The following is a 26,251-nucleotide window of genomic DNA, read 5'->3' on the forward strand; positions in this document are numbered from 1 at the left end:
CAAAAAATCAGGGACTTTTCAGCTGAACTGCAGGCTGTGTTTCCACAGAGCAGAGAGGGGATGAGTATGGAAACACATTAAAAATGTAAGATGATCGAATATGTAGAGGCACCATTTCTTTTTTCAGCATTGGTAACACCTGTCAAAACTAAAACATATAACCTTTATTTTTATTTTCTGATGATTTAGGGCATTCTAGCTGTGCCATACTTACCAGAAGACATTTCTAATTTTTCTCTCCATCTTCATAGTTGTTGTATTTCCACAGAGGTGCAGGACTTTATATTGCAATACAAAATTAGCCCACAATGAGTAAAAATATGACAGAAGCAAAAACTATAAAGCAGACAGTGTTGGGGGTTCAGAAGGTTAAAGCTTACTGTTGAATTCCTGATAATAAACATGATGACAGAGCTGGAAGTGTTGAAATCACAATGCAAGCAGAAAGGCCAAGCATTTTCTGGATTGATTGGTTGACTTAATTTATAGTATTGGGGTTTTAAACCGTTTATTGCCCTTGGTCTCTGGCAAATCACTGCAGACCTGCTTTCCCTGCTGGTCACATCATTGGTGTATTAATGATGGCTGCATTCCACTCAGAGGAGGTTTTGCTTTTTCCTGGTTCAGGACTTACTGATTAGTCATTATTTCCACCAGTCCTTTCCTTGTCATGACAAGTCAGACAGTCTGCTGCGAAGAAAGTCTACTGGTAAATTTCTGACAATTTTCTGATCTTCTTTCCTCACAAAAGCAAAAAAATGACAGATTAATCAATAATATCCAAACATTGAACCAAAGAACCGCATCTTCAACCAATCAGTTGGTTTCAGGGAGAAACAACCGCATGTTATCAGTAGATGAACTAAATGTTTACAGTTATACTTTATCTGTCACCATTATTAGTCCAAATGAATTCTAAATTAACATAAAAATCCAGTATTTGCAGCATATTAAATTATTGTTACCTGGTCATTTTCTACTGAAATGATCAGAACAAACTGGGAGCCGAGCATCTCTACAGATTCATATCATTTCTAAAAAGGTATCAAGCGATGATGCAGCACAAGAACCATTGAGGAATAAAAACAGACAGGTTTGCTGCTGTTTTTAGATGATCTGACGCGTTGATTGCTGAGCTGTGACACACAAACTGCTGCTTGTAAAGTTTACACTCGACTTTTTGGAACAACATGTAGTCACACCGACAACTTCTTTGACGTGGAGTCGGTTAGTCTGGAGTTCAAAACGTTCAGAATCATTTAGATCCAACAGCTTCCTGTAGGTTGGGAGAGTTCAGAGATGAGAAAACACACAAATGTTCACAGGTAGTTTGTTCTTTCTGCTGCCAAAAATAGCATATTAATCCTGGAAGGCTGCCGATGTAGAGCTTTGCTACCAAAAAAACCAGTCTGATCTTACCATGTGTTCACACATGATGATTATGAGTTTTATTAGGAAAAACAAGCTGTTACAGGCACAGTCTTGGGTTTGACAAATTCTGATGGATGCTTATCGACTGATGTTGCAGCCAATGCTAAATCTTTACATGATTTTGAAAGCTGAATGTGCTGATAACGCCCAAAATCTCTGGAGAAATCTGAACCCTGCTTTATGCTCCTGTTGCTTCCTGTATATGTGGCTTGTATCAGAAGTAAACCAGTGTTTTCGTTGCACAAAGAGCAGGATCATTGTACCAGTTTTGTCCCCACATTGTCCAGATGTTTTCTTGGGTCGCCAGATGTTGATGCTCACTGTCTCGTAGGTCCATCCAGGCTCCAGCGCCTCCTACAGTCTGACCTCCTCTCAGCCTTTCGCCAGCTGTCTGTCCACAGCCCCAACACTGCCGCCACTACTGAGCCAAGCCCAGACCTCACTGCCAGGTGAAGCAGCAGAGATGAATGCTTTAAAATTTCCACAGGAAACTCTTCTTCTGACACAAATATTCTCAGAAACTGACGTCAGATTTCCTGATATTTCACAACAAACATGATGCTTTACGCTGATTGTTTGTCTCTGCTCTCAGAGTCCGACCTCGATGACTGTCGCTTCCCGTGTCAGGGGAACTCGCCAAGAGAGAGTCTTTCCTCGCAGTAAGTCTTCACTCGTTTATCTCTGTTGGTGTTGTTTTTTTACGTCAATTCCTTAATGTGATTGTCACACGCTCCTGCTGATGAAGCTGACTAAGTAAGTTTCAGTTATGATGGTTCATCTTTCACCCATCATACCAACAATGACTTGGATAAACTATCGTGGCTGTGGTCAAGTCAGTTTCATTTCCAGCAAACTGGTAACCAGAGTGACTAACCACAGCTGAAGTGTGCTGCTGGTTTTTTCCCATCTGTCACGTCTTGCTGCCGGCTGACTTCATGGTGGTTTTGTCCTCCTCCACGCTCAGGTCTCCGATGAGCTGTCTTCCCCTTCTGTTCGATCAGAGAGACGGACTCGGCGCCGGAGTCCGAGCCCGGCCGGAGAACGTCCCCCCGGCCAGCTCCCACATCGAGCTGTTGCTGGAGAAACACGGCAACGGAGAGATGGGAGTCAACAGTGAGTCACATACAACACAACAGAGCTTTCCAAAGGGCCAACTATAAAACAGAGAGCCACAGGACAGAATTTGTAGTGAAGCAAACAAAGTCTTGGTCGATATCTATTAATGCACATTTTCTGTAAATGCACTGAAGTCACTAGCAGCTCACCTCATTTGCCTAAATGAATTATTAATACAACCAACAGGCATGTTATTCTTAAAAAAGATCACCAAAGTTACTTTGTTTATCAGAGCAAGGAATGGTAAAAGCACAAACAATCAGCAGTTCTGTTGGGAAGATTAACCAAATCTAAGCTTACAATCATAACATCTCATCATCGTCACTTCATTCAAGTACTTTAATGTCAGCACTTGGTAAAATGTACATGTTGATGTTTTTTTCATTTTTGGAAAGGAACACGCAAAGTATTTTCTTCTTCTTTCTTTTATGATTCATGACATAACTGTCATACTGTAAAAAAGACATCTCTGAGTTCTCTCTCCTTCTTCATGGATTTCATGTTACAGTAAAAAATGAGCCTCCAGTGAGCAAAAATGTGACAAGAACAGGAAATGCCCAGAAACTACCTGGGGTTCAGAGGATTAATCATTTTTATCTGATTTATATTGAAACGATGTCAAACTCAGATTCAAAGTTGTGAAAACATGCTGGTCTGTTTGTCTCACTACCAAAAATCATGGATAAATCCTGGAAGGTTGGTGAATTAGAATTTTTCTTCATGTGGAAATAGCACCAGAGATCGTCAGACTAATGAGAATTTGGTCATATAGGGGCATATGGACCAACCAGTTGACCAGTCCACAAGGTCAATAAAGTCCTAAAAATAGGTACCACCCACTATTTTTTCTTAATTTTTTTTTCTTATAAAATACCATCGGGCCGGTCAAAATCATTCCCCTATAACGAAAAATGAAATCTCTTTCGTTAAACAGTTCCCACTTTGATAAGAAGTTACAAGTTCCTTTATTTTAGGCCCAAAGGGTAGAAAACTGCTGCAGTACACAGGATTCAGTTTACCTCCATGCTGCTGTTCTCTCTGTGCTATTTAGAGCTGATGAATGTACCTCAGGACAGAAAATAGCACAGTGACAGATAGCACGCTGTGACAACACTGAAAACAGCTCAGGCAGCTTTGTTGCTTGTGCTGTTTTAGTTTCTTTTTCTCTGGGGACATCATTAGTTGACAGTTGTTTTCTAATCTCTCCTTAAACACATCCAGTGCTGTCAGTGTTTTCAGCTTTGTCTCATACTTATTTTTTTTTATTCCCATAGTTGCTTCTCCTAAAATCAGTCTTTCTTTCTTTTTCTTTCTCTGCCGTCATAGCGCTGAACTGCCGTCTATATTTTTCTACGTCTCTCCATTCTATCCTCTGTCCAAGTAAATACCTTCACGTTCTCCATCTTATCCGTGCTCTGTTTCACTCTGCACCTTTCAGAAAGAGGAGTGTGTTTGTTGTGTGTGGCTGCGATGCTGGGCACGTCGCATCCTCAGCTCCATAGAAAATCGGTTAGAAAGCATTTAGAAGATGGGATTGAAATCCTGACTGGCAGACTGGTGCTGCTGCACAGTAACACTTGATAGGAAACCTGATCGAGTGAAATATTCCCGCTTAGTGTCAGAACTTCATTTGGGATGTTCACACCGCGAGTTACTAAACAGAAAAGCGTGGCCAGCTATGTCTGAGTTTCCGTAGAAGTGTTGCTCAAGTGTTTGTTGTTGTTGAAATTTTGAAAACGGCGCTTGAAGCTGACTGACAGCAAGTATAAGCTTTTCTACCTGCAAGTGCTCTGAACTGGACTTCCAGAGAGTGCTTCAAACCTGGCAGGAGCAGTGGGAGCAGGTCACAAGACATTAGTTCAACAGAAAATACATTAAATTTTTGCTTTTCATTGGCATTTCTTGACAGGGATGGGTACGGAGCCCCAGGTTTTAACAAGCCCCACAGCAAAATGTTTAAATACCGGAGGATCGATAAGCTCAGATGTTAACGGTTCTACTAACGGTACTTCAAAACGTAAGAAGAAAATTAGGTTGCACACTTTATCTCATCATAAAGACACGTGTCTGATGTTTATCTGTCTATGATGCACCTTCATTTTCTAAATCAAAAACTGTTTTTTTTCTGTCGGAGTCTGTAGCTCCATCAGACAGCATCTCTGTGCAGCAACGCACAGGTAAACGAATGGTCAGTAGTCTGATTAAATTCACAATCAATCTGATCTGCCGAAACTTTGAGTAAGTATTTATCGTGTATAGACGGAGAAATAACTGACTGCTGAGCTCGGAGTTCATCACTAACCAGATTTGTTTAGTTTTCTAGCAGCCCAAAGAGAGAGTTTAGTAAATTATAAAACGCAGGCTGATGATTAAAAGTCTGAAGCTGTTGGTTGAACTGTGGCTGTGTTCATAAATTCAGTCTGAAATCCATCTGAGTATCATCTCATTCAGAATATCAGTTTCACTTTTCAGAGCAGAGCGGCTGGATTTGGTGGTTTGGGGTCAGCAGACAAACGTACTTTATGTAAGCGATTGTGCTTCGATGATAAAACATCCGACTTGCAAGGGCCTCATCCCACAGTACCTCTACAGAAAATATTAGTACTGCTCTGAGCAGCATTACTACACAAAACCTTCAACTGCCTCTGCAGTCACAGATGTAGACCTCATCACCAGAAGTGATCCTCGGTGTGAAGGTTTGGGTTCGTTTGAGGCAGAATTTGATGCTTGCTCTGTGCACAAATATAAAGTCCATGGTGAAATTGCAAATGTGCACTGCAGGTGATTAGAAAGGGGCTTCTAGAGAACAGTTCAAGCATTACAAGAGCAGGCACTTCTTGATTGTACTTTGTGCATTAAAACGGGTTCCAAATGTTTCTTTCCAAGAAAAATACTTTAGGACAGTTAATAAAACTGAATATGTAGGTTTTTCTGTAGGTCTGTGAAACCCTGCTGTATTGAAGCACATTAGTGACCAGATGCAGTGTTTTAGTACTATCCTCCACATGATATGCACACAATCATTTCTAGTGAACAGTAAACTAGCAGCTTATCAATCAAATTCAAAGCTTTGCATTGTGGGATGTTTGGGAAAAAAAGTATTAAAGAATAAAGTAGCTTCAAGTTGAGTGCGGAAGGCAGCACATGTGGAGTGGTTCAGGACGCAGCCTTAGTTTTGTGACCTCTTATATTTTCCAGCATAACTCGAGCAGGGGCCCGAACTGCCGGAATAATTGAAAACACCTGTGTGGGGGTGCAGGACCTTTTCAGATGGACTCAAAGAAAACTCTGTGCAGGTTACTGGGTCTGCTTTCATCAGATCTGTCCCCTCTTGTGTTAGTGGTTGTTTACTGTAACTTATTTATCCTGATACATACAATAAAGTAGATATATACATGGAATTATAGATTTTTTTTACAGTAAAAAGCCCTCCAGTGTTTGAATTAAAGGAGAAACTCAGTGACCTTACCATTCAGTCACACAAATCTGCTTTCTCCCTCTTTTCTGCTCTTTATATTTCTCTTCTTGTAGGTACCATTCTTTAAGTCTGCCACATCTTATGGATATTTCATGAGGTTTCAGTGGAGCTCCTCTACTCTGTACACTAAATCACACTAATCATATAAAATCAGCAACTTCCAGCAGCGTGAGGTTCAGTGTGAGCAACGCTGAGCGAGTGCTGGGAGGAAAAACTCCTTTTAACAACATTAAACTTCCAACAGAACCAGACTCAGAGAGGTCAGCCGTCTGCTTCGACCGGTTTAGGCGGCAGGAGAGCAAAGAAATTAAAGATTAGTGTTAAGAAACAGCGAAACATAAACACCAAACTGGTTGATGAGGCCTGTAACCGCATAAAGGTCCAAGGAGAGAGACCAACATTTGGTTTCTGTTTTAGCACCAGTTCAGATCCAGACGCCCTGAAGCCAAACGACACATTTCAGCTGCAGCAATTTGCCTTTTCAAGCAGAGCCTTTGAACTTCTGCTGAAATTCAGCAGATGACAGCATTCACAGTAAAAGTTGAGTTTCTTCAGATGACCAGTCAAACACATTTCCTCTCCAATTTCCTCGTTGGATGTCGTTTCCGTTGTGATTCCTGTTCCAGTCCGACAGACATCTGGTTCTCACCAGGGAAAAACAACCAGCATATTTTTGGTCAACAATTTCTGAAACTTTGTTTGCGATCAAATCCCAAACTGGTTCTCTGTTGGAGCCGAGTTTTAACAGTCGAAAAGCCCCAAAAGATTAGATAAGATAAAACTTCATTAATCCCAAAGGAAATTTTTATGCCGGATATTGTTCAGAAAAAAATGAAATGACATAAGATAAGAAATGCAGCGCCTAAAACATAGAAAAGAAAAATATGTAAACTAAAATAAAGCTTGAGCAGAACAACAAAAAGAAATGCTGGCTAGGAACATCCTTTAACTTCTCTCCTGCTCCCTGTGCTCGAATAAACTGTATTTTAATGAACTCCCAGTTAAACTGTTCTTATTTACAGGTTCATCAGTTTCTGTTCAAACAACAGAATGAGAATGAAGTAGTGACTGAAATGTGACTCTGTACGATAACATGTCGCTGCTCTGCACCGCTAAAATCCTGGTTAACACAAGTTTAAAACAACCCAATTCAGTGATATTTACATTGACTTCGAAGCTGCAACTAAAGCCAGAGAACTATTGCACAGTTACCAGAGTAAGAATGGCTTTAGCAGCTCTGTGTTTGTAAAATATCCACCGTCTCCTGTTGGACTTTATTGTACAGGCTGAACTTTTTCACCTTGTTAAGAGGTTTTATAGACACTTGAATTTCTGTTGGAGTTGCACTATTAACTTAAATAATACCCCTCTTTGTTTATTTCCTTTCATGTTGGAGTTTCCACTTCAGCTCTAAATGTAGCTCTTTATTATATAAATCTTTGTTTCCATTTTACGTTGTGTGGCTTTATATAATGACATATAGTTTGTGTAAATAAAACGCACTTATGTTAAATAATCTTGCTGTTTTGGAGGACATTTTAGCATTTCGATTACCCGTCTAATCTGTATAAGCCCTGAAGCATCCCTTCTTCTTGTCTTTCTGCTCGTGCAGTCGTGGAGATGCTCCAGTCTCTTCACTCTCTGCAGCAGGAGAACCAGCGTCTGCAGGACCAGATCCTCAGTCTGTCGGCCAAGAAGGAGCGTCTGCAGCTGCTCAACACGGAGCTGGCCGTGCCTTTCCCTCCTCACGCTCACTCCGCCCAGGGCTCCATGCACATGTCCGCCCAGATGAACTTCCTGTCGTCCAGCCAAGGTGAGACTCTCCACCTCCTCCGTCCTTTTTCACATCCAAACTGTAGGACTCACTGTTCCCACGTAGAGAACTGCTCCTTTACATCCGTGTCCCTCCTTCTTCTCCGTGCTAAACTGTGATATCTCATAATCAGCTCATTAGACCACAGATGAGATGATATATCAATGTTAAATGCTGTATGTACTGACAGTTGTGACAGTAGTCAGTTTAAATGTCAGGCTTATGCCGCACTAACATGTTTTTGTTTTAAAATGTATAACTTCTGCTGCCGTTAGCATCCTTATTTGTCCTTCAAACAACAACAAAAATAGCTAACTTAGCTCTGATAAATGGTGTTATTTTGCCCAATTAAAACACAACTTTGGAGTTTCAAACTAAACATTGTCAGCAGTGTCTCTAAAAAGCTCAGTTTTAGGGTCCTAAAACACCGGACAAGTCTCTAAATTAGGTATAATCGTAGCAGAAGTTGTACATTTTAAGATGAAATTGTATCCGTGTGGGTGCAGCCGTAGACTTGGTAGTTCTCACCTGTGACTTTGCCTTTGGTTTCTTTAGACCCCCTGAGCACCAATAAGAGCCCCCTGTCCAAAAGCTGCTTCCTAAATGACACCTCCTTTGTTACCTCGTCTGAGGTGAGAAACCGGAGATCCTGTCTTACCTTGAACACACCACACACGCCTGCAGTATTCCATCTGAAATGTTCTTGGGCCTTCTGCACGACCATCTTTTGCAAGATAAATGTTTTTATCATAGATGCTGAATATTTTAAAATATTAATGATATATAAAGTATTTTCTGTTGCATGTTGACCCACTTCCAGCACATTTGTTTGCATCTTGAAATTTGAATGACAATATCTCAGGACTTATTAAAGATATAAAGTCATTTCTCATCATGTAATTCATTCATGATCTGTATTATCGGACAAGTAGATCAAATCCACCTAGAAATGTCCCATCTTTGTGCTCACATTAACAACAAAGTTATCACTTCCTTATTGATGTTTTTCTTAGTTGGATTTAGAGAACCATTTTAAAACTCCAGAAGTCATAAGTTGTTTGTTTGTTTTGTGGTACAACTTGCCATACCTGCTGTTTTAAATCCACAGAAATAACCCTTTTGTCGTTTTTGTCCAGTGTGTATGTGCGTATAATATATCTGAAGACAGCTTTAAGACTTTTCTATATTTCAAGTCACCCACAGTCAGTGGTTATTTGATCAATGTGTCCAGTATTACCGGTTCTGAATCAATGACATAATGAGAAAAACAGTGAAAATTTCAGGCTTTTATCGATGGTAGTTCCTGAGATGTTGTTGTTCAAACAGTTCAAATTTCAGTGTGTGAAAAATGTGCTGAAAGTGGATCAATGGACATTTTTTAAGAAGTATCTCAGAAAGTATTTGATATATCAATCTTAAGTTTCACCATTTATCTTTTTAAATATCTAGATTATATGCTATACAAAAACACTGATTGATATTCTATTCCAAGCAGAGCCAAGTCCTGGAGTTTTAAAATGATTCTCAGAATATAGTTAAGAAAAATATCATGAGACAGTGATCAATGTTTTTGCTAATGTGAGCTCAAAGATGAGACTTGTGCAGACAGCTTCAGTTACTTTTTCATGTTTCAAGTCATCTCTAATCAGTGATTATTTGAGCTACTCCTCCAATATTGTAGATTCAGAGTCAATGACAAAATGAGAAATAACAGTGAAAATTTCAAGCTTCTGTCTTTAATAGTTCCTTAGATGTTGCTTAAACAGCCTGAATTTCAAAATGTGAAAAAGTACCTGCTGAAGTGGGTCAATAGACAATCTTTAATAAAATATATTTATATATAATTTATATGTAATTGATTAGTTGATCTAAAATATCACAGACCCTTTTAAATATTTATAGTTTGTGGGGGGAAAAGTTTCAGTAAATCGAAGACATCGTCGAGCAGATGCCTCAAATTTTATTTTGAAAAACCATGCTGAAAGTGGGTCGAGAGGCAATTTTTTAAAAAATCTGGTAAAGTATTTGATAAACGAAGCTAAAATTTCACAGATACCATTATAAATATCTGAACTTACAAACAAGTTTCAAGCAAATCAGAGATGGTTGAGCAGAAACATGAAATTTTAATCCACAAAAAACAAGCTAAAAGTAGCTTGACGGGACATTTTAGAAAACAAACAATCTTGAAAAGTATCTTCAGGAAAATCAAAGATGGTCAAGCAGAAATTGTCAAAAATGTTGAAAAATGATTTGAGATGGAATGAGTATGTTGTTGCTTTATAAGCTTCTTTACACCAAGAAATGTGTAGGTTTTGTCATCAGCACAGTGATCCCAGCGGTGAACACAGACTGTTCTTGCTGTGCAATAAAAAACTCAGAGATAAATGCAGATGAAAACCAGCTAAGTAGCTAACAATCCCTCCTGCTGTGTTTGCTTCAGGAGCTCCACTCTGGCAGTCCGTCCCGCAGCAGCTCCTCGCTGTCCTTCCAGAGCACTCCTCCTCCTCAGCAGAGTCCCGCCTCCTTCGGCCAGCCGCTGCTCAACGGCCTGAGTCGAGGTCTGAGTGACGGTCTGGGGAGCATCAGTCAGGCCGGCGGCTCCTCGCTGCCCGTGGTGGGCGGCCTCATGGCGTCCCTCGCAGGAAGTCCTCAGCTGACCATGAATGGCGTGCTGGGCGGTCTGAACGGCGTCATCCAGTCTCCGGTGCAGAATCCTCCTCAAACGTCACTTCCTGCTCTGAGGCCTCAGCCGCCACCGCTCAACCCCCAGGCCCTGGCTCAGGGCTTCCAGCTGCCCAAGAGCGTCAGCCCGTACGTATCTTCTGTAGATCAGTTACTCTGTTCAACCCTCTGAATCACAACAAGTCTGAGAGTTTGTTGGGGGGTTTTTTTGCACCTGTCATATTTTTACTCACTGTGGGCTTATTTTTAACTGCAGTGTACACCTCTGTGGAAATAGAACAACCATGCGAAAGGAGAGAGAACTCAGAAATGTCCTTTGTGCAATATGACACTGTCAATGTGAACATACATAAACTCAGCCTCCCATCGCTTTGAAAGGCTCTGTTTTCAGAATCAGCTTTTCTTTTCGGCATTGTTAAGGGCTAGCTTTGACGTTACAATAGGGTTGCAGACAATAACAGACGCTTGACTTAAATGACGCGGAAATGTTCCCAGGTAACCTATCATTGGCCAAGGCAGCTGATGCGCTGCATTATGGGATCTGTAGTTTGTGTGTTATCAGCGCTTCATATCATCAGGCCATTAATAACAATAATAATAAATCAATGTAAAATGATGTCGCGGGCCGGATATAATTGTATTACGGGCCGGATATGGCCCGCGGGTCTTGAATTTGACACGTGCTGTACACCCTGTATGGCCCATGCTGCGTTCAGTTTAGCATTCCAGTAAGTTGTTGTCTCTCCTCCTCTCTGTGTAAACACTGCCTGCAGTTCAGCTGAAAAATCCCTGAATTTTTGTCACAGGACTGTTGGCCACAGCCGAGTCACTAATGAGTTCACGGTTGCACTGAAGAACACAGAATTTAGTTTTTTAGAGGATCTGGTCAGAGTAAAGGGTTTATGTTTCCCCCCCAAAAAAATCACCAAATTCATGGAAATGTCACTGAGCTTAGAGTGGACATGCATGATTAATTCATGGACTTTCGAAAGTTAAAAATCCCACAATTCCTTTTTTTAGGACATTTCTGGAGTAATTTTGCCCATTTTTAGGAGCTGCCTTTCCAATCTGCTGGTGAGTTTTTTGGGTCAAAGGGTAAAACATCAGTGGAATCAATGTGTACAACATTTTCTACTTGCCTCTACATACCATGGATGTTTTCATACTTCTTTTCATACATTTTGTACATTTTCTAGGTAGCAAACCCCCATGATTTTTGTATCCTGTTGGTTTTAGCTTAGAATTTGTTGTTTGTTCCAACAAAACAGAAAGTCACATTTCGTTCAAGTTCTTGGAAAGTTGAAAATCAGACGATTCTACTTGTTTTTTGCATTTTCTTATTCCGACAGATGGTATAATTTGTCCATTTTTTTTTTTAAATATAACATGATTATTGAATCTGCTGGTGGTTTTGGGGGTTTCGAGGGTTACAGGTATTTACTTTTGTTAACCACAGTCTCTGGGTCTGTTTTTAGACTCCGTGTTTCTGCATTGACTTCTCCGTAATGTGGCCGTGTGTCGACGTTTCTTTCAGGTCTTCTCTCCTGTCTGAGCAGCAGAAGCAGCTTCTTCTGGAGCAGCAGCAACAGCAGCAGCAGCTTCAGCAGTTCCTCACCTCCCAGAACTTCACACCTGTAATTACACTCTCTGTATCACTCCTTGTTCTCACTTTTGCGTTCAGGTGTTTTCTCGTAGGATCTGTAAGATTCCGGTCTTTTAATTAGCTGATGAGTTGAAATACTCCTTCTGCAGTATTACTGTCTGGTTTTTCACCGTTTTACATCCGTAATATTCAAGAAAATAAAGCACTTCACCTGTTCAATGCAGTTGTAGACAGAAAATTCTCATCAAAATCCTGTCATGTCAGAAGGCGTCGCCCTCATGTTGTTGCTGTTCTTCATTCACTTCTTTTCATGCATTTTCAGACCAAGACATTTTTTGCATTTTCACCCTGAAATAACTTCTTACTTGGGAACCCATTTGAGGTGTTCAAAACGTGAGATTTATTGTGATGTGTGCATGTATGGGAACATTCAGTGAAGCCAAAAAAGCTTGCGCTGTTAAATTTAAACATGAAGACGACATAGAAGCAGCTTGTAACTTTGTACATGTAGTTCTGATATTTTGGACCCCTCTCCACTCCAGCTTTTGTCGTCCTGCTCACGAGTCAACATTACCATTTTGTCAAAATAGCAAAAAACTGTACCCTTTCCTCCCCATACTTTCTTAACATCAAATTCTACTGATAATAGAGGCCTCTAAAGTAGATGATGTCAGCCAAAGACTTCATTTTTGGTAGGAAATATAGATTCATTCATTTGTATACACTTACAGGAACGTTCTGGGACCTCAGTAGCAAATTTGTTTGAACATTTACCACTTTTTTCCATTTTTAAAGGCCCACAAATTAAAAATGTGACTTTTTCTGGTGCCATTCAGTCCTTAGGATCTACTGGAAAATATTCAGTCTGTGTCGTTAAAAAAAGTCATGGCTTGGTGAGTTGCATTTCTTGAGATATTGAATCCTTAAAATTTATAGGAGAGAAAGGTCTGAAATCAAATAAAATTCTTAAAATTCAGCCACCACAATTTACAGAATTTAGTTTTGGCTCCCAAATGTCAAATAAGTGAACTCTGAACAAAGTCTGAGACAGTGCAGCAGCGTATTTCCTGGAATCAGTCTGAACTGACAGAATAAATGTAGAGAAATCTTCATTTTGCGCCCTTAAACTAAGCTCCTAGCTATAATTGAGGGTAAAAACAAAGCTGGACCAGGTTTAGATTTTACCTCTGTGTAATACAAACGAACATGTTCACAGAAAAACAATAATATAGAGCTGAAAACATAGCATTTAGAATAAAAAATACAGTGCTGGGATCCTAAATGTATTGTCAGTTTACAACTAATCACACCTGAAGCCTGTCAGATACAAATGAGTCACAGAGAGTCTTCTCCAGCAGCAGGCGCCTTCATTTGACTTGCAAACTGCTGTTTGAGCTGAAAGCAGACACAGTGACACCAAGTAAACATAGAAACCAGCTTGTTTTACATGTGACTGTGAAGGTTTGCAGTGTGATGTGCTTCAGTGGAGACACAAAGGAAGTAAAAATGTTCACTTTTGAGCAGTGCCTGAAGTGAAGCTGTGTAGCTGCTTCCTGAGTTGCAGAAAGGTTTTTGTTAAACAGCTGTGGGGAATCCAGATGTGTTTTCAGTGTAACTCTCAGATAGAATAAGCTTACATCTAATCTAATATATAGCATTAACTTTGAAACTGATGATGAAGTGAAATGTTCTGAAAGCCTGAAGGCACTAATTGAAACATTTCAGCCCAAATGAGTTGCATACCTTTAAATATAACACTAACCATATTTATATAGCAGCTTTAAAAACAGAGTTAATAAAGATAAAGAAAAGAAGGACTCTCAGGAAGATGTTTTGAACAACAGAAGTGCAGAAAATAGAGTCAAAAATCATAAAAGATTTTCAAAATGAATTAATTCGACAACAGATAAAATAGTATGTGAAGCAAAAGTGACATATCCAAGTAAGGGAAAAGAACAATTTGAATAAAAGAAAATAGAGGGCAAAACCATAAACACAAGTCTAAAATAATTATAATAGTATTAGTAATGAATAAATAAAATAAATAGGTAAATAACGAATAAAAGAGAATAAAATTAACAAATCAAATTTTAAAAAATGCAAATAAATTAGACAATAAAATATAATAAAATAATAGAAATCTAATGTAATCTATGTAGTAAAATGACATGGTAAAGTTTGTGAAACCCTGTGTGCTGTGCAGGAGCAGCAGGTGGTGGTTTGCCAGATGCTGCAGCAGCAGAGACAGAGGGAGCTGCAGCGCCTCACCCTGACCGGAGCGCTCACCTCCACCCCAAACTCACCCATGATCGCCCAGTCGCCCAGCCTGCTGTCCTCGGCCACGGCTTCACCGCTGCAGGGAGGCCAAGGAGGAAGCCTGTTCGGTCTGCAGGACAACGCACTTCACAAGCCCGGGGTCAGTTTGTTTTATTAGCATGTTCAGAAACAACAGGACACCTAAGAATAAAACGGTAAAACATCAGGAAAAATCTGTCTGTTTTCACCCTCTGACTGTTTTTGGGCCCTTTATGCACATTTTTCTTCACTGCGAGTTCATTTTTCACTGCAGTATAAAGTCGTGTATCTCTGAGGAAACAGAGCAACCATGAAGGAGAGAGAACTGAGAAATGTTCTATGTGCAGGATGACACGGTTAGAATCCCCTAAGTTATAAAAAAAAAAAACAAGAAAAAGCAACGGCTTTTATTTGTTTTACAAAAATGATTTTAAAAAATGGAATCAATATGTTAAACATATCAAATGCTCACAGGTGTCACCACAACTGGAATGAATAGTAGTTCTACATACTGCAGATATTTTACTTCTGTATTTGTCTCCTCTCTGAGCCTGCAGTTGAGCTGAAAAGTTTCCCAGTTGTTGTCACAGCTTCGTGCCTTCATGGTTCAGCAGAGAGTTGCAGAATTTTGTTTTTAGCATATTTTTAAATATGACATGTAGAATAAAGGGAACTAGATGAAAAATCACAGTTTTACGCTAACCAAAGGACACACATGATAAATTCAAGGAGTGTCAGGAAGTTGAAAATCTGAAAATTATGTTTTTACAGTTAGAATGAAGTGATGAAATGTGATTTACAGGGTGACCCAAAAGTTTGGAAACAAATGAAAAGTCTATAACCCAAATAATATAATGTTATTTCAATAAATCAGTACCACAGATGTATTCAGAAGAGTAACAGATTAGTGTAAAACAAACATATTTCGACATGTTCATGTTTGTTTCTTATACAAAGTTGTGAACGTTTCCACCAGCTGGTTACACTGGTATCTATCTTCATTCATGCTTATGAAGGTTCCTCAAAGTGGCCAGTAAATGTTGCCTCATAGTACTTTTGGATGCTTAAATAAATTAAAACCGTCAGATACTTTACCATCAAGAGTTTTGAAATCTGACACTGATGGCCTGCATTTTGAAGTTCTGCTCCAGCGTACCTGGACCTTATGCTTCTATTCATTTTCTTCCGAGTTATTGCACTCGGCAAATACTATGCTTTTAAGTTATTTTATTATGCTATAACAAAAATGGGTAAAATAAGAGTGAATTCATGCACCCCCAACTCAATTAGACACTGCAGTTAAACTTTGTTTCCGAACTTTTGGGTCACCCTGTAAAGCGTAGATTTGGTAAAGTCTTGTGACTGAACAACGCTTCACCCATGAGTCCTTCAATGACTGTTGGAAGTTTCGCTTTGATGAAGGGGGTAATTTTAACATTTTAAAAAAAGATAACCTGCCTTTCAAACCTGCTGGTGGCCTTTGGGGTTAAAAGCCAAGGAATGAAAGTGGATTGCTGATGTCCTGATGTGAAGCTCTGATCTCTGGGTTTTAATCTGGACCTCAGATCAGCCAACAAAGATCAGAGACAACACCTGAACACAAACAATAAACAAACATATTCTGTATGTTTAGTCGTATATTATTGTGACATACAGCTACATATGGTTCAGAAAATATCACGAGATATCTTCTGCATTATCATTTTTTTGTTAATGTGCTTCACTCACTATCAGAGATTATTTGATTTCTTGTGCTGTATTGCAGATTCTGAACCAATGACATGATGATAAATAACCGTGAAAATGTTTTTTTTATCTTCAGTAGTTCCTGAGAAAATGCTGTTCAAACATCCTCAAATTTTAGTGTGCAAGAAAACTTGCTGAAAGACAGGCAGTATTAAAAAATGTTTCATGCCTAAACGTATTTGATATTTTAATGTAAAATGTCACAGATGCCATGTTAGATATGCCAAGCTTATGATGAATAAGTTTCAAGCAAATCAGAGACAGTCAAGCAGAAGAAACCAGATGATGACTTCTTATTCATGTGTGTAGATGTGTAAGTTTAAATTAGAAATGATCTTTTATCCCGATAAACCCTCTGACTCCATCACCCGGCTCTTGTGTGGCGGTCCACGGCTCGATGTGCACCCATTTTATTTTAGTTTTGGAAATTCAACCCGTCCTTTGCTTCTGTTTTCAGGCTGCAGGTGAAAAGGGTGGAGACAAGAACGGGTGATGAATCCTGGAGCAGCTGAGATGAAAAAAAAAACTGAATCTCCGCCTTGAAGAACTGAGGTCAACTCACGACTTTTTCCTTCTCTGTCACCTTCATCTTCCAGCCTCTTCTATGAATGTACAACAGGATGGACTCAAGGTGAAGCTTCTCGTGTTTTTGAAAATTCCCTCGATATCAGAGGTTCTTCTCATAGGATTTTTTTGCATAGGCAGCTTTCAGAGAGCATGAATTCAAGTGGTCTCTTCTTAAATTGCACTAATTTGTTAGCTAGACCAGCGGGGCTGCGGAGCCGGAGCCGCTCCCTCCAGGAGCTGCGACGGCCGTTTGGTTTGAAGGTCGAACTCTCGAGCGCTTCATGACGTTTCCCTCCTCGGCTCGAACCAGAGTTTCCACACTTCTGCCACTTCTTGCAACCTCAACTGTCTTCCTTGATATTTTGTCTTCCCTTTGTGTTCAACCCCGCATTTCATCCTTCTGAGCCTCTCCAGGCACCTACTATGTAAAAGGGTAAATACGCTGTCATTTTTTAACGTGTGGTTAGTGGCATTTCAACATTAAGCTAGTTCTTACCTCAGACTTTCTGCCAACTATTTGTCGACATTTTGTTACCACGACAGCCTTCACTGGATACGAAACGCCCACACCGACAGTCTCACTTCAAGGTATCAGCTTCTATTTAAAAAAAAAAATCGTCCTAAACGAGACAGGCATCATCAGAGCAGCAGGTTTTATCACCAGAGTTTCTACAGACTTTTATATCCTTCCAGTTGCTATCGAGATTAAGCAGACGAAACCAAACATTTGGAAACTATAAGTAAGAATTTTTTTTTCCTAAACAACTGTGCACTTTGCATGTTAGCAGCTAACAGAGCAAATTAGCCATCGTCACAGTACCTTCTAAAGGACGCTCGGTACTTTCTAGAGGCCCCTATGGACTAACAGGTTTTGATTTCTATGAGTATTTTGCACTCTGTCCTAAGTGTCAGTTTTTTATGTTTCTTTCATACATAGATATTCTTTTCATGTCTCGTTGTTCTTTTAGCAATACTGGATAGATAATGCCTTAATGATGCTAGATTTACAGAGAAACCCTGAGCCCAAAGGCTTCTTCTCGCTCGTCGTCTTTCTTTGATAGTGTTTTTTATCTCGGGTACGTGGAGTTAAACGAAAGCACTCTTCCTGAAGCCCGTTTATACTTTTGATAGCAGACTGATGATTTCAAGCAGTTGAAATGTGTGAATATAGTGGTAACTAAAGTGTCAAAGCATTTTTCTATTGTACTTTTTTGTGTTCGGATGTTCTTTAGTTGTTTGTGCTTCAGAGAAACAAGGACTTGTAGGGAATTTTAAGTGAAGCCTGCACATAGGAGAGGTGTGAGCCGGCATTAAAGCGCTGCAGCAACAGTGTTTGAGACGCAGTGCAAAGGAAGACGGTGAATTGCAAACATGGAGCTTCTCCTTCCACTCCCTCAGGCTACATCCACACCAGTAGGATTTTATTTTGAAATACGTAGCACCTGTTTCCTTATCGGTGTTGTTGGTCCTCTGTCTACTTTTACTGAAAAGTCCAACCAGTGATGGGAGTTGAAAATGAGTTTACTGCTACACTCTATATGCAGGACATCAGATGTTGTCTATGCTAATTGCATGGTCCCTGATCAAATGCATAAATCAAATAAATTGCTGCATTTAAACTGAGCATCCACCATGCCCGGGTTTTCTCCGGGCACTCCGGCTTCCTCCCACAGTCCAAAAATATGCTGAAGTGAATTGGTTACTCTAAATTGCCCGTGATATACCATATTAATAATAAGAATAAATACTACAATAATAATAATAAGACCATAAATCAGTTTGTTTCCATACTTGTCACACAGCCTGCAGTTCAACCAACAACTCTCCATTTTTGTCATGTGACTGTTGGTCACAGCTGAGTCATTCATGTCTTCATGATTGCATCAAGGAGTGCAAAAGTTTCAGTTTTTTACAGCATCTGCTCAGCGCAAACTGTTTATTTAAAAAATGTAATGAGGCATGTGGAGTAAAGTACAGCTGATAAAATGTCACTATTTAAAGCTGAGATTCATGAAGTTTTCTGGTGGAACAGTAGCCTAGCCACGCTAGACCCAGCTGTTAAGACACAAGGGTCTAGGACCGCTCGACAGGGAGGGAGGCAGGCTAAAAGGTTGTCTTTCAAATCACTCTGCAGCAATTGGGTAGGTATACAACCAATCAGCACAACGAATAGGCTGACGTAGTTCCTAGAGCGCCGGCGGATTGTGGCTAAGTCCCATTAGCTTCCCAACCAGCAGAGCCAACTGGTATATTAAGGATTTGCCATATCCCGTCAGCATAAGTCCAAATACGTCTTTCTTCTCAATGAAACACTTCAGTGCCGTCCTTTGTTTATCTTTCAAGTTGAATTTTAGCTTCAAATCTTTAAGGGCTGTGGCCAAAGCCGAGTCGAAAGATAACTGTTTATTGTGCGCCGGTTGTTTCTGTCAGAATCGTCGCGCCTCTGTCGTCACTTAGTTACGCCCGCCTTCTGACTCTACACTTCATGGTGATTGGTCCGGCCAGTTTTAGGAGAATCCAGCCTGGAGCCTTATGGAGGGTAACTCGACCCACCCTGGCAGAGGATTAAATTCGTTGCCGTTGTCTAGCACGGCTAGGCTAGTGGAACAGAGCATCACCGATGAGTAGTTCCAGGACCGTTGGAAATCTGATAAATTATTTAATTGTGCAATTTTTTTAAAGATAAATTGCTTTCAAAGCAGCCAGCAGGTTTTGGTGTTCAGACAATTACAACGGTTTTCAAATAAAAACTTAATCGTGTGGATGAAGCCTCGGTTATACTAACAAACGTTACTCACTAATTCATCTTTCTCCCCTCAGAGTTCGGGGCCATTTAGTTTCCTTTTCAATATATTTTCCCACTTTTAGTATTTGCAATCTTGAACGCGACCTTCTCCCACACATGTGATCTGTAGTTTGTTTTATTAGCAGCTCATGTAGACGTCAGAAAGGAACTTGGAGCAGCTCTCACCAGCTGGTTATAAATACTGTAGCAGCGACAGAAGGGGAATGTCGAATGTGTTGATAATGACATGAGCCGACTCCAAGTGGAGGTCTGCAGTTCACCGAGCGTGACTGACGGACCTCTCGGGTCCAGACTCGATCACATCCACGAGTTGGACCGAGGAGCGAAGGATTTCTGAAGCGGTTTCTTTCTCATGTTGCACTGGGGCGCTTTGGGCCCACTTGTAAATCGTTTTTTAGTACCTTTTTGAATTTTGTTGGGATACGAGTTGTATACTTTAATATGTTTGTGTAAAAACACATTCATTCTTTTAAGCTTTGAAGTTTGGGTAACCAAGATAATCCATGTTATGAATGTCGTACTGTGTATCTTTTATGTATTGCAACATTTAAGCACCTGGCTCAGAATGAGGACTGACGGAGAGCGATTTAGATATCGGGATATGAATTGCATGAAATGCAGTGACGTTTCTCAAATGTATTTGCTAAATACCAAGTGATAACTATGCATAATTTTAAATGCATTGTTCCCTGACTAAAAGAAACTAAATGAAATGAGCACTGACTTTTGAAAAGGACAAGCACGTTGTCGTTGTACAGTGTATTAGTTTGAGAGAATTGATCGAAACAAATTTGACGATATTCAGATTAAAAGCCCTGTAAAGTATTTTGATATTTTTGTGTGTAAAATTAAAAGGACGAATTAAGACGACTTTTTTTTGTCAATAAATGTATTTTACTGAGTTGTTTTACATTTTCTTGTTGATGCTGAATGACTTGACTGACAACATGAGGTGGAGAAAACCTTTTACTCATTTATTTGCTACTAATTGAAGGATTTTATACAGAAACTAGCACAGCGCCCTCCTTAATTATTGGCACCCCTGGTTAAAATGTGTTCTTTAGCTTCTAATAAATTCAGTTTTTATCTAAATAATATAGGGGCCACAATGAAAAAAATAGGAAAATCCAACCTTTAATTCAAGTGCATTTATTCAGTGGGGAAAAAAAATCACACATTAAGAAATAATTCTTTTACATCAAATCATGTGTGCCTCAATTATTAACACGACTGATGTTAATATTTTGTAAAACCTTCTTTTGCCAACAAAACAGCACCTAATCTTCTCATAATACATTTTTCTACAGTTTTCAATGTGACAGTTTGCTACTGCAATAAAAATTGAATTTATTTGAAGGCTTTCAACACATCTTAACCAGGGGTGCCAATAATTATGGAGGGCACTGTGTGTGTCAGAACAATATTGTGGATGTTTGGAAGAGAAACCTGCAGATTTTTACCGACATGGAGACCAGTTTTTGGGAACCTGAACATGGGGTTTACATTTAAGTAAATGTCTAATCTAAAGTAAGATAAATTATCCATCTTTACAAGGTGACATATCCCCTTATCTGATAATTAAAACAAAAGCTTAAGGTGGTATGTATGTATAACTAGTAGTCTACTAGTAACCTCGCCTTAAATGCATCAAATATTTATTTACATTCTGGAAAAAGAAGATAGAAGAATTAGAACTTAATTTTGCAATATAAACACAAAAATCTCACAATTCTCTGTCGAGTTCTGAACTGTTTGACTTCCTGTCCTATTAAAGTATTGTACATTATCTCATAATTTTAAGTAAACTGTTTCACAGTGAGGATCAAGGATGAGAATTTGCATCTGGATTTTGTAATTATAGCTTGTGGCAGTTTATATTAAATTCATTATAGCTAATTTTCTAAACTATAAACATACAGGTTAAAAAACGAGGCTCAGTTTGCAGCAAAAAGTGAAACTCAGTTATCCATGTACTGGGGAAGGAGTCCCAGCTTGCCTGAGGATTAGTTCATCATCAGATTAATTCAGTCAGAAGGATGAATGATCGTTTTAATCTCCCTCCTGATCGCTACGGTAACAGCTTTCCATTTCAGAAGTGTTCATGGATCACAGTGGCTCATCTTTGAAACACATCTGATCATTTACCGATGAGAGAAAATCAAAAGAAGCGCTGCTGAGGTAAGTTGGTCTCATATTTGGAGAGTATAAGGTTTTTATTTCAACAGTCTGTAAGTAACCATACCGAGCAAAGACATGAATGCAGCATCTACGGTTTTATCATGGAGCCTGTTCAACATGAATTATGATGATTTTTAAAACCAAACTCAAAAGTAGTAGAATTACTATCATTAATATTATTAGTAGTAGTAGTAGTAGTAATAGTGGCAGCATTACTATTATTATCATAAGTAGTAGTTAAACTAATAGTAGTAACATTGCTGTTATTGTATTTTCATTGTTAGTAGTATTTGTGGTGTAGTATTTTTTGACAAAGTAATAGTATCATTATTGTCACTATTAGTAATATTTTTATTAGTAGTGAAAATATTGGTATCAGTGTCATTATTATTGTTAATAACACTAGTAGTAGCATAATTATTATAAGTGTTAATGTTAACTGTAGCAGTATTTTATTTAGAAATATGAATAGTTGTAGCATCATTGTTATTATTAGTTGTAGTATTATTATTAACAGTAAAATAACTATTATTTTTAGAAGTGGTAGTGTTGGTTGTACTAGTATTTCATTTGTTATTAGTATGATTAATAGTTCCGTTACTATCATTCTCCTTATTTCTGGGTATTTTTATTTATGGATTTCAGTCTGTTTTGTTTTTCTTTTTATCAATATGTTATTTTGCCTTTCTGGATGTTGACTGATCCCAGGAGTATATGATGATTTTTGTTATTTTTATTTCTTTTTCATTCCATTTGCTCTACAGAAAACGTTATTAAATTTCTCTAGTATGAAAACTTTTCTCCAACGAACGTCTGATCGATTGAAGAAATGAAACATTTACTAATAAACTACGCATGAGTTTATGGTATCTGATTGGCTAGATATGGATCTTTTGACAGCAGATTAGTTGCGACATGTTACCTAGCTGCTGTAATCGCTGGATTACACCTTTAAACATGATGCCTGAAGGAGGAGGAGGAGAAGGAGGAGCGCAGAGCCTCTCCACGGTGCGCTCTGACCACCAATCAACGGCTCCTTCAGCCATGTTGGGACTTCTCCTGGAAGTTTAAAGCAGCTGCTGCGCGTGTTTCATCCGAAGGACGAAGAAAACACGAAGAGTTGGTCCGAGTAAACTTTGCGCCACAATGAATACAGCAACCGCGGTCCGGATTATTGGCACAGCGCAGAGAAAATGCGCACAGACTTTGAGACGACCTGCGCCGCTGCTGCTGCCAGTCTCCACTTCCGCAGTGAGTCCGTCTGTTTGTCTGCAGCTTTGTGTTTATATTCTGTCATTGTGCTGTTTTTGTGTTTGTGCAGCCTTTGCTGATGCGCAGTAAATCTTAATTTCTAAATGCTGAGTCATGCTGAGAACAGAGCAGCTCTTTCTTTCTCTTATTTTCTGTGCAAACAAAAAGCTGGCACACCTTCATTCATTCATTCACCTTTAGCCCTGATAGTAAACCTGCAGGTTTAGCAGAGGACAACAGTCACTGGGTTTGTTAGTATTTGATTAACCCTCCTGTTGTCCTCATTTATGAGCACCAAAAATGTTGTTTCCTTTTCTGAAGAAAAAAAAAATCAGCAAAATAGTTCCCCAAATTTCTGAAAATTTGCAAAATCTTCAGGAAAAAAACTTCAATAATTCCTTAAAAGTTTCCCTTAAAGGTTTTATTTTTTTAAAAAAATCCCCCAAATTTGGCAAGAAAATTCTTGTAAATATTTTTGATTGAAAATCTTCCAAAAAATCCTAAAAATATCTAAAGTGATGACATATATATCAGTAACATTTCTACTATTTTCTTTAAGAACACTTTTAATGTTTCTTTTTTTCCACCAAAAATGTTCAAAGATTTCCCAAAATGTTGAAAATGTGGACATCAGAAGTTTCACTGTGAAAATGTTTTTATTTTCCACATTTCCAAACTTTAAAACGGGTCAGTTTTGACCCGCAGGGCAACACCAAGGTTAAGCATGAAACAGCATACAAGTTAATGAAATAAATGTGATTTCAACCAGTTCCAAAAAGCTCCAACAGAACCAAAATTCACTTTCAAGATTTGAAGTTGCAGTCATGTATAAAAATAAGTGCATGCCATTAAAAATGTTGACGTATTTTAAAATCTGTGATTGTCTTTAAAACAACACCTACACACAAAGATTAAACTATGGCTGCAGTCAACCTTAGACATTTTTTGTCAACTGAAATTGTCCCAACTCTTCAACCGATCAATGAGTTCCTGAGAAATAAAATCTCCAGCTTGTCTGAAGATTAACTGAATTACCCACAATGCACTGGATTCACTTTACCTGCAGCCTTACATCACATTAAACAAGTTAGACAAAGCAAGCTCCATTAGGTTGGACTTTCTCAGACTGTTTGCAGTGGTGATGTCTCTTTTGTTTAAGTCACACGTTTCTTTTCGGTGTCTTGACGCTGCCAAAATAGTGCTGCCGCTAACTTTGCTAACAGGTCGTTTTATCTGTTCACAGTAAATCTACAGTCACTGTTTAGCTGTGTGGAGGAGCAGAGGCATCACACTCCTCCATTCTCCCGTTCTGTCCACCACTGCTCCGTGTGTTCTGGGTTAAGTCCTGGTGTCTGTCTCCAGGTCCAGTCGTGTCTCCAGTCCACTCAGCCCGTCCCCGCTGCCCGGCTGCCCTACAGAGTGAAGGTGTCTGCTGGGAAACGCTACGCCTGGTGTGCTTGTGGTCACAGCAAGAAACAGGTGAGTGTGGTACCTGTGGAGGAGCTCATGTTTCACACACGCCTGGACTGGGCTGGAGGTCGGCTGTAGTCAAAGCTGATGCAGGCTGTCGGTCGCGTAGAGTCTCGGCTCGTTTACTGCTGCTGCTTACGTTCCCGCCGGTTTGACGAAACACAAGATCCATGACAGAGTTTTAAAGTCACAGTGTAAAACAATCACCTTAATGACAGCTCAGTTCTCTCTGTTCATTTTACGTCCTGAAAGAGAGGTCAGATAACTTTTTTATTTTAACAAACAGTGTAACTCAGCAGAAGGTGTGAGCTCCCTGCAGATTTCCAAAATATTTTATGTGAATAATTTGAGTTGTTATCTGCTGTCTGACTTCATCTCCTGCATATTCATTCATATACAATGTTCATGTCCTGTTTCATGCTCACGTGATTCCTTATTTTGAAAGAAGTTAGTCTGATATATTAAAATGAAATACAGCAGGATGTAGTAAACTGGACTTGTCTTTTCAAACTGAACAGTATTCTGGCATTAGGTGTTAAAAAGATCATCTTTAACTGATCAGAGCATTATTTCACAGCCGGTGTTCTCACCTTTTTTTTTTTTTTTCTTTTTGTTGTGTTTTGCAGCCTTTCTGTGATGGCGCTCACAGGACCAACGCTCCCAGCATCCCTCCTGTCCGCTTCACTCCCGATAAAGACCGGACGGTGATGCTGTGCGCCTGCAAACAAACAAAAAACGCTCCGTACTGCGACGGCTCACATCTCAAAGTCATCTTTCAGGACGTCGTGAAGTCAGTGAAAGGCATCTTTAAATAACTGGGATATCAACCCTGTGAGGCCAAAGTGGAGCAAAATAACCTCATAGCAACAGAATGATGTTGTTCAACAATGTGTGTGGGTAAAAATCTAAATTATTTACTGCTGTTTGTCAATGCTGGTGAGATGAGATATATAATGGATTAAATTACAGCAGCTTCTTACTGGTCTGAGTTTGGACACACTCCTAAAAATTACAGCATGTCCGTCCTGACGTCAGTACTACTTCTAATAAAGAATATTACAAACTATTTCAGCTCCTGAGTCTGAACGTTGGAGGAGCTTCTGCAGAGTTCTGATATCTTTTTAGAGCACACTTTGATGGAGACGGCGGATCTTGAACCAAAAATTTACCCCTCTGAGCAGTTTGTTTGATTTTATACATTTGACATTTCTTTATCAGCAGCTGCAGAAATACACAAATAAAGAATTACTGTCCATCGCTGTGTTATTCAGGGAATTCAGTGTAATGTGTGTTAAAGGCTGATTTATTATTTTTAAGCTAGAAAAATACTGCATGTCCATATATGTGTTGGTGTTTGAGGTCGGTTATAATGTGCCTTTGAATGTTTTACTTTGTCTCATGTACTGTATTACATCTGATAATAAAATATGAAAAGAATCTTATTTAAATATCGAATGATTTTTTGTTATTATTTCAACCACAACTCTTCCACCCGTCCATAGAGATATCATCTGAATTGCTGGTAAAAAGAAAAATAAAACAATTCTTTAGCATCAGATTTACTTTTTTTGTCCAATTAGTATTCAACTTAAATATTTAAGTCCTGTTTTATTCTGATTTATTTGTTGCATTGTCTTTTTGCTTGCTTGGTTATTTTTATTAGTGCTTATCTTGCTTTTTGTTCTTTTTTTTATTTTAAAGTTCTGTTGTCATTAGGTCTGTACATCTGAAGCTGTAGCCCTGAATGATTTATAATTTGCCCAAATTTAAATTTATATATATATATATATATATATATATATATATACTGTA

The 26,251-nt window shown here is 39.1% G+C and overlaps 2 protein-coding genes across 3 annotated transcripts in view; both read left to right on the top strand.

Annotated features, from left to right (window-relative positions):
* Window positions 1-20,441, top strand: part of LOC110950652 (protein AF-17) — a 38,408-nt gene extending 17,967 nt beyond the window's left edge. Inside the window, exons 12-20 of the mRNA XM_022193365.2 lie at window positions 1,763-1,880; window positions 2,024-2,090; window positions 2,396-2,544; window positions 7,638-7,838; window positions 8,394-8,470; window positions 10,282-10,652; window positions 12,058-12,157; window positions 14,330-14,542; window positions 16,625-20,441. Of these exons, the coding sequence (XP_022049057.1) occupies window positions 1,763-1,880; window positions 2,024-2,090; window positions 2,396-2,544; window positions 7,638-7,838; window positions 8,394-8,470; window positions 10,282-10,652; window positions 12,058-12,157; window positions 14,330-14,542; window positions 16,625-16,660 (1,332 nt within the window). The 3' untranslated portion in view covers window positions 16,661-20,441. The remainder of the gene's footprint in view (window positions 1-1,762; window positions 1,881-2,023; window positions 2,091-2,395; window positions 2,545-7,637; window positions 7,839-8,393; window positions 8,471-10,281; window positions 10,653-12,057; window positions 12,158-14,329; window positions 14,543-16,624) is intronic.
* A 2,229-nt stretch (window positions 20,442-22,670) lies between these two features.
* Window positions 22,671-25,887, top strand: LOC110950635 (CDGSH iron-sulfur domain-containing protein 3, mitochondrial-like). 2 transcript variants are annotated; one of them, XM_051946297.1, is made up of 3 exons: window positions 22,671-22,969; window positions 24,213-24,448; window positions 25,066-25,887. In XM_051946297.1, exons 1-3 carry the CDS (start codon window positions 22,912-22,914, stop codon window positions 25,252-25,254), a joined length of 483 nt encoding a protein of 160 aa, XP_051802257.1. In that variant the 5' UTR covers window positions 22,671-22,911; the 3' UTR covers window positions 25,255-25,887. The 2 variants fall into 2 exon arrangements, with proteins under 2 accessions (XP_051802257.1, XP_022049028.1); XM_022193336.2 differs by having other exon boundaries at window positions 22,679-22,969; window positions 24,332-24,448.
* The last annotated feature ends 364 nt before the right edge of the window (window positions 25,888-26,251 follow it).

The sequence above is a fragment of the Acanthochromis polyacanthus genome, chromosome 3, assembly GCF_021347895.1.
Source record: "Acanthochromis polyacanthus isolate Apoly-LR-REF ecotype Palm Island chromosome 3, KAUST_Apoly_ChrSc, whole genome shotgun sequence".
NCBI lineage: Eukaryota > Metazoa > Chordata > Actinopteri > Pomacentridae > Acanthochromis > Acanthochromis polyacanthus.

Coding starts and splice junctions, on each gene's coding strand:
- LOC110950635 (XM_051946297.1), top strand. CDS start 22,912: ATGCGCACAGACTTTGAGACGACCTGCGCCGCTGCTGCTGCCAGTCTC. Junction 22,970..24,212: donor TGCCAGTCTCCACTTCCGCA/GTGAGTCCGTCT, acceptor ATCTGTTCACAG/TAAATCTACAGTCACTGTTT. Junction 24,449..25,065: donor GTGGTCACAGCAAGAAACAG/GTGAGTGTGGTA, acceptor TGTGTTTTGCAG/CCTTTCTGTGATGGCGCTCA.